The sequence below is a fragment of the Pteropus alecto genome, unplaced genomic scaffold, assembly GCF_000325575.1.
Source record: "Pteropus alecto unplaced genomic scaffold, ASM32557v1 scaffold196, whole genome shotgun sequence".
NCBI lineage: Eukaryota > Metazoa > Chordata > Mammalia > Chiroptera > Pteropodidae > Pteropus > Pteropus alecto.
The window spans coordinates 2,042,629-2,050,692 of NW_006439717.1; the positions used below are offsets into that span (position 1 = coordinate 2,042,629).

Here is an 8,064-nt window from a genome sequence, read left to right on the forward strand (position 1 = left end):
TAAAAATAGCTAGAGGCTATTGGGAAAACGGGATAGCTAAAGAGAAGAGGTAGCAATGTGGACAACTTCATGTATTTAGGGCATGCTGTGTTTAGGGTGATGTTCTGAGAAATGGTGTACCTTTGCTTCTATACAAGTCGCGTTCCATTATCAATATACAGTCATCACTATCCTGTTCCTACAGAGCATTAAAGGACCCAGTGCAACGCTGAAACTCAGCTTTTAGCCCTCAGCTTTTAGGTTACTCAATCATGGTCAGTATCAGCCAAATGAGTCATGAAATTTAGACTTCAATAAAGATTCAGTGTCAAAATTATTAATATTTAAGATTGAGCTATGGGAATGACTACTATAGACCCCCCACTCCCATCTGTTGCTGTTAGGGTTTCCCAAGGCTACCTCAGCCAAGTTCTGAAACCCGACTACTCAAGCTTCTCAATTAGATTCTCTGCCATTGCGGGGCTGTAGCCTGCTTTTTGGTGACTGAGAGCGTGGAGACATTTGAAGCAACTTTCAACGTCAAACCAGGCCCTCTTAATCAGCGCTACAGCCAGTTGGTTGGGGTAAGTTAATCCTCAGGAAGCAGCTTCTCACTCCTCAGGCGCCCCTGGCTCTACCTCTTCCAACCTCCAGGGGGCATTAAACGCTCTGTTCTGGAAGAGCAATGGGGCAGCCTGTCACCATCGGAGGCAGATGGTGAAAAGTGAGGTTGCTTTCTGTGACAGGAGCTTCTGGGAACAGTACAATCAGTGCTCTTTCTCTTCCCTTCCCACCCTGTGCTGACCTCAGGCAACTATCCTATGGTCCCCCACGGGTGCCTACTAAGACCTCCGGGCAAGCAAAGGAGACACATATGAATTAAAAGCAGGGTTTATTATTCTATCAAATCCCTAATCCATGTTCTAGCCAACGGATGAAGGGTAAATCAAGCCTCACACAGACTCTTGGTAAAAACAATTATAACTTTATACAGGAAAAACAGTTTTGTTTTTAAAAAAAGTTCCTAGGCATTTAGGAGCAGATGAAAAATTTTCACGTATTGAATAGTCTGTGCTTTCTTCTATGTGTTTGAATGTTCTCTCTCTGCTGCCTCTTCTGTGCAGATGAGGCCCTGGTAATAGCTGTGCAGCTCCACTAATAGTTCTATCTTTAAGTCGCTTGCTCTATGGTTTGACAACCTCAAACCATGGTATGCTTTCAATTTATAATGCTCCAAAACAGCTGAAAAGATCTGAATTAAATTCTTCAAACCTTTGAGTGCCTACTATTTGCTGGGCATAGGCTGGGCATTGGGCAGTGATTCTGCTGTTTGAAGAAACATAAATGGTGCCACAGAAAGGAGTTTTCCTCCCAAGTGGCAGGAGGAAGTTTGCGGGGATTAAGAGAACCAGTTTCTTCTCTACTTCTACCACCTGGGGCAGGTATGGAATTCCTGGGAACAGATGCTGTGTCTCTTCTGACAGCTGCTGTCATGGAAGAATCAAGAGAAGTTTCTAAACAGCTGTGGAATTTGCTCCACAATCCACATAGTGATGTGTCTCCAAGGAGCTCTGAGTCACATGGCCAATGTATGAAATCTTCACTGAAGTTCTAGGAAAAAGAAACCAAGAATTATTTCTGTTTTTGAGATGAAATAAGAAAAACTGTCCACATAATTTCTTGCAAGCTCAGGCAACAATATCCATGGGTCCCAGAAGAATATCTTCATGGTTACATAACCAAGAGGCCAGAGGATCTTTCTATATCCACAAAGATGCTGTGCTATGAGATGACGTTCTAAAGAAGTGGTTCTCAAATGGGGATGATTTTTTTCCCCACAGGAGACTTGGGCAATGTCTGGAGACATTCTGGGTTGTTACGACCGAGCGGGGAGGAGGTGGTGAGTATTACTGGCATCTAGTGGGTAGAGGCCAGGGATACTGTTAAACATCCTACAATGCACAGGACAGCCCCCTACAACAAATAACTGTCTGGCCCAAAATGTCAATAGTGCTGAAGCTGGGAAACCTTGCTCTAAACACACTTATTTCGAATGTCTGCAGCAGACCTGCACATTTAACAGTCCTGGTTCAAGGAATACCCCCAAAGGTCCGTGACATGTGGTAATGTGTGTGACTAGAGAGTAAGTTTGTCTAAATGTCCAGTACTTTACACATTGAGAAGCCTTTTCTGTTCTTTACTAGTCTCATTAGGATTCTAAAGGGATCACAAAACTAGACACCATTTCATAAAGAAAATTATATATATGTCTAACTGTTCACTGTGAGTCTGGTGATTTGTGAAGGGGCTTTGGACAGTGCATCTGGAGGACACCAAGAGTTCACTGTATCTGTGCCTGTAAGGCATCGGGGTGTCCCCTCTTTGGCTGGGCACCTCTGCCTGTGGGTCACACAGGATCTCCCAAGCACAGGTGGTGAGCTGGCACAGCCTGACGGTCCATGCTCAAAAACAAAGGCCATGGAACAGGGAACGTGACGTACCTCATGAAGATCACTATGTTGTGAACCTGGATATCGGGCAATGTGCAGAGGAAGCTACCGAAGAGCAAATATGGAAATGGTCAGTTTGGCTCAAAAAAGGAGAATCAGCAGAGTGCCAAAAACTGTTAAACTGAGGTGCAGTCGGCCCTGTTTGGGGCGCCTCCCCTTCCCCACACCCACCCTCCTGACCTCAGCGCGGCCATGGCTCACCAGTTCAGAGTCCCTGCAATGTCCTTTCTCCTCTCACATCATGATACTTTTTGTTTTTTCAAACCCATCATATAAATGCTGAGGCTTGGAACTGTTTCTAGTGGCTTAATGTTCTCTTTTAAAAACTGTAGCACTTTGGTCAAATATCAAAAAACACGTCCTCCAAATAAACCTCAAGATGGCCAAGGCTAGCGAACCTACAGGTCAAAGGCAGGACCAGCCCCAGTTTACTGAGTATAACTCTGCATTCCTTTTATCTAGTAGAGAGCACACAAAGAGAGAACACCATCCTTACTACACATAGGAAAATGGTCCTCCCATCTCGGCCTGCTCCATAAAATTCACCTGAAAAGAAGACACCAGAGTCAGTCTCTGTCCAAGCAGTACTGACACAGAACAATGCCATTATTAATGTCTAAAGACATGGGAGCGTCTTTCCATCACATACAAAATATCCCCCCAAGATCGTCCCTCATACAGACTATGAGCCTCTAACAAATGCTTCCGACTGCTTCTCTTTTGAGAGGCCAGTGGACCTCAGACTATCATTCTGCCTCTTCTTGATTTGTAGCAAATTGCTTTCTTTTACAAATTCTTTTGCTCCCCTAATACTTAAATGCTAGCTGATATTTTCCTTAATTTTTCATAATTACAGAACCCATCAGCTCTTTTTCATCAACCAGTTCCTACAAGCGGAAAGGAGAGGAAAAGGAAAGCAATGTGGCTATGGCATTTTCCTACACCCTCTCTTCTCTCAGGCCTGTGGGGCAAGGATCCCAAAAGAACAGCATACCAGCTGCTCGCTCCGGGGTGGAATGAGGGAGACGTTAGCTGTCGTATACGACCCAACCACTGTGTTCATGTACTGAACCTGGCTGGACAGGCTGGTCACTGCCACAGGGTAGAAGTTGGAGTTCCTGATTTTCAGGGTGGCCTGCATCCGTTAGGGCAAGGAAGGAAACGAGTGTAAGTGTCCTGGGTCCAAGACTTGCAGGTGCACAACCCAGAAGGGAGGGCCTAAGTCTTACCTTGATGGCGAGAATTACAAGGGAGTCCTGCTTATTAAATGTGACTTTCACCACTCTGATGCCACCATCATCCACAAGGACTGAATGTGGAAACAGGAAGAAAACCACCAAACCAGATGCCAGGAGACAGAGCAGAACAGACAGGAGGACATACTGCTTACTGCAAATGACACAACATGTGACCGACTTAGGCAGTCAGATATCAAGGTCTATTGCTTAAGATTAAATGCAAAACCTGGAATGAGGTGGGAGGGACAAGAAAGTAAAAAGGGCTAGGAACCACAAACCAGGCAAGAATGAGTGGAGTGGGAGAAGCTTTTTAAATCCATCAGAATGCTGTTTGCAATCTGGGAAGAGAAGCTGAACAGAGGAGCTGTGTGGACAGAAATATTTCCTAACTTCCCAAGACACCCCTCTTCTCCAATTCCTTCTAATTCAGTTCCTTCACTTGGCCCTGAGAATGTTTTTAGCTTCACGTTTCCTACCCCAGATGGTGACGGGGGCAGTGCATTTTGCTGGAGCAAACAGTATTAAAGGAAATAGAGGAATTTATAAGAACAGATAAGTTTTCAGAAAGTTAACTGGCATTCATACATATAAAAAGAGACTAGGGATAGAAGCGGGTATTAACAGGAGAAAGACAAGTAACTCACGTTCTCTGAGGGCGCAATCTCTGATCGCTGTGTGGGATCAAAGCCACCAACTCATTTACTTGCTCTAGAAAAGACCAAACAATAATTTGGTAAAATAAGTCCCATGTGTTGGCAGTACTTTCCTTCACATCACACATCAGCCTGCCACAACATATACTAGTCTGGAATTAGACATTTCTAAGATACTAGTTTCATATTTTGGGTCTAATGAGCAAAAAACAAGTAAATCTAGAGAGTACCACAAATTACAAAACATCTACCAGTGCTGCCAGGGCAGTGATATGGAAGTTGAGAAATCTAGGATCTTGTTCTGGCTTTCCTGCATGAACTCGGGGAAGTCATTACCTCTCTAGGACACTGTCTTCTCATTTCTAATATGAAGGCTTCAGAGTGAATAGTTATCACTAGCTCTAAACCTTTGTGACTATTTAAACTGTTACAACTTTCTGAGGGTCGACTTCGTGATAGACAATCCTGCATCTAATCTAGGCTCCACTCCTGAGGATTTGTTTTTCCTCCCTACTTGACATATTTTTCAGACCTTAGGTTAATGAGTCACGATCTGCTTCCTTGAACAGAAGCTTCCAAGTTGTCTTTACCCTGATCCTCCGGTTCACTCACTGCCAAGCAAAGCCAAGCCAGGCCTTATGAGTGAGACCAATAAAGAAACGTACCTGTCAACAAATCCCACAATGTACAGCAAACTGTTAAGGAGGAAACCACAGGTTTCAAATGGAGTCACTTGTGCCAAAGCCCATGACAGTGAATCTAGGCTTAATACTTGACCTAACTGCAGTTTCTCCAGGAATATAATCTTAATCAGTCTAGAGTCAATTAGATCTTCAAATGTAGTAGACTGAATTTTTGTTCTTTAACAAAACCAAATGTTCAAAACCAAGGAAACATAGAACAAAAGTAAAAGTGAGGAAAAGAAAGGCTTTCAAATATAAGGAAACCAAGAGAAGTTGTGAGACCTGCCCAAGTTTATCAAGTCAGCTGTGCTGGCTCCTGTTCAGGGCACGGTTTATAATTGATATTACTGACTAGAATAAAAGCTCTATATGGGAGACAGGAGAAGCTCTGTGGGTATCGCGGGATTCTTATTGGGGAATCATCCTTGCCATGATCAAAGATTCTCACCTGTTGGAATGTAGCCTGTCCCTTGGCATGTGAGACAAGTGATGCTGTCCCGCCCAGTGAACTCCACATATGGGAATTGGGCAATGGCTTCCTCCTGCTCCCGTTCATCCAGCAAATCCTCCCTGTCATCTTCTTTCTTCCGCTTGTAGGAAGAGAGATGAGCAGAGGTGGAATGCTGGGATCCCATGGCCGGGATGTGCCACCAGTGTCATGTCCTAGAATGCAGAGCCAAGTTAGTGCATGTTAGTGGCCACACTGCGCCAGGAGAGAAGAAATGGTATCAGTGAGAAAAGTGAAAACACAAAAACGACCAAATTGCCATCCTGAGTGTGATCTTAAACACCTACACAATTTCTACCAGGTCTTCATTTTGTAGCACTGCTCCCCCCACCTCCCATACAGCCGGAGGAACGGAGTCCGCTTCCGCCAACCTGCCCAGCTCCTAACAGCCCTGGGACTCGGGCACCCCAGCTCCCACCTGGTCCCATCTCGCCCTTCCCGTCCACTATTTGCAAACTCTGCGCCCTCCTCAAGAAAAGCTTCCTGAACAAATAACACACACCAAATTAATAACAGGCCTTAAAGACCCTCCCACCCCGACTCCCGGGCCGGGGAGGCAGATTCAGGTCACGCCCCCTGACAAAAATGGGACGCTGCGAGCCCACCAGAGTCAGAAGCAAAAGCCGGAATCGACGGACCTACCTGCAAGGCGCGAACTCCCAGCAGCTCCTTTCCGGACCGTTCCTCAAGCCACCCGCCGGCTTCAGCTTGTTTACCTGTCGGGTCGTCAGAGCTGCACACACTCGATGCGCACGCGCCGAATGGCAAGCGAGCCAGAGACGGCCGCGTGCGCACGCGCTTGCGCTCTTTGGGGGGCCCAGCAGTCGGCGCCGCTAGAGGGCGGCAGAGTGCGAGGGAAAGCCGCGCCTACGCGGCCTAGGGAGGGTGGACTTGGAGAGAGGGTGATGCCCAGCCATTCCCCAGAAATGCTGGGAAAGGCTCGAGTGAGGCTTCCTGAGCAGAATGTTTCTCTGCGGCGGGAGGAGGAAGAAGCCCCTGGCGGCCAAAACCATTGTCATCTATTCTTTGAGCACAGGGGCTGTGTAGACGCTGAAAATACAAAGATGCAGAAGACACTGAACCCGCCTTCATCCTGCTTTAGGATCTCCCCTTCCCCAGCCCGCCACACCACACAAAAGGCAAGCACGTAAAGGATTAGATGACATTTTAAAGGGTGCGTTTCTCTGTGGGTACTGCCACGTTGAGCTTAGCCCGCAGCGGAAGGAAGTGGGGGTGAACATTAAGCAGGTGAAATCACTAAAAATGATGCTGGGGGAGAGGAGAGATTCTGAACTGAGTGAATGAGGGGCCTGCTTGGCAATGGAGAGTGAGGTCTCTGCCCCCTCCGTCTCTTTCCTTATTCTCCTGTGGGGAAGGCTGATGCTCCAGAATCTGTCTAGCCACCTGCCTAACTGCTGGTCATGAGCATCCCCATGAGTTTTTAGAGTAAGAAGTGCTAAAGAAAAAAAATATTGAATGACAGTTGAAGACAGAAAGGCAAACCTTATTCAAGAGGGCCATGGTGATAGGGGTAGGGACTGCTGCAGTGGGGTTTTGCAGTGGGAGAGAGAGATTGGGCCCAGCTCTGAATATAACATGGGCAAGTAGGAATTTATAGAAACAGGGCAGAGTAAGGGTCAGATGGAAAATTACTAAGAGAAAACATTAGGAATAAGGGGAATTCTGGCTAAACCGACCTAACAGAATTTTTGCTGAAGACAGGCCAAAGTGATCAGATATCACTTGGGGGATAGTGGAGGATGAAGAACCTATCAGATTTGAGGGTGATCAGATATTGAGGGTTGGGGGTTCTTGCTAAGCTGACTTAGCAGTGTTCTTGCTAAAACTGGATTTTATAAAAAGTATACAGAGGGGCCTAGGAGAAGGTTCAGGAGCCTGACTAAAGTTTGGTCAAGCAAGAAACCTTTGTTAGAACCAACAAGGATCCATTGCAACTCTTTTTCCACTTCTGCCCACACTTCCTTCCTAAAATCTAGTCTTCACCTTTCTCCTTGCAAGCACTATACCAGTTTATATTCCTTATTTATCTAAATCTGATTTTGTTGGAGGTGGCAATATGCTCACATAAAAATGTATTTCCCAGACTTTCTTGCCATGTGACAATTCGAGCCAATGAGATATAAGCAGAGGTTGTGTGGGACTTCCAGGAAAGCTTGTTAAAAGGAATTGAGACTCAATTGGTACTTTGACCTTCTACTTCCTGTTTAAAATTTGGACTTGTTGGAGGTGGGGCAGCCATATTGTGACCATGAAGCAAAAAGTTCATGCTAAGAAAGGCTGGGTAGAAGGGTAAAAGGAACCTGGGACTCTGATAACCTTTGGAGCTACATTCAGGCCCTGGTAACTATCTTCTGATTTCTCATTACATGAGAAAATAACAACTCCTCAAAACTGTGGGGTTTTGGTTGTCTCTCACAGTGGGATGCTATCTTAAAAGATACAGATACAGAGCTAGTAAAGGGGAAAGCCTGG

General features: G+C 45.7%; 1 protein-coding gene across 1 annotated transcript; it reads right to left on the reverse strand.

Moving 5' to 3' along the window:
* Positions 1–854: 854 nt before the first annotated feature.
* Positions 855–6,360, reverse strand: TMEM106C (transmembrane protein 106C). Its single transcript, XM_006916846.3, has 8 exons — positions 6,214–6,360; positions 5,512–5,726; positions 4,372–4,435; positions 3,719–3,878; positions 3,484–3,624; positions 2,986–3,035; positions 2,481–2,534; positions 855–1,590 (listed from the first exon to the last, which is right to left on the reverse strand). The coding sequence occupies exons 2-8, from the start codon at positions 5,696–5,698 to the stop codon at positions 1,494–1,496; spliced, it is 753 nt and encodes a 250-aa protein (XP_006916908.1). The 5' UTR covers positions 5,699–5,726; positions 6,214–6,360; the 3' UTR covers positions 855–1,493.
* Between the last annotated feature and the right edge of the window lie 1,704 nt (positions 6,361–8,064).

Excerpts from the sequence above, each read along its gene's own strand:
- TMEM106C (XM_006916846.3), bottom strand. The coding sequence starts at position 5,698 with ATGGGATCCCAGCATTCCACCTCTGCTCATCTCTCTTCCTACAAGCGG. Across the intron at positions 3,625-3,718 it reads TTGTAATTCTCGCCATCAAG|GCCACCCTGAAAATCAGGAA; the intron begins GTAAGACTTAGG and ends TAACGGATGCAG. Across the intron at positions 1,591-2,480 it reads AACATAGTGATCTTCATGAG|AACTTCAGTGAAGATTTCAT; the intron begins GTACGTCACGTT and ends TCTTTTTCCTAG.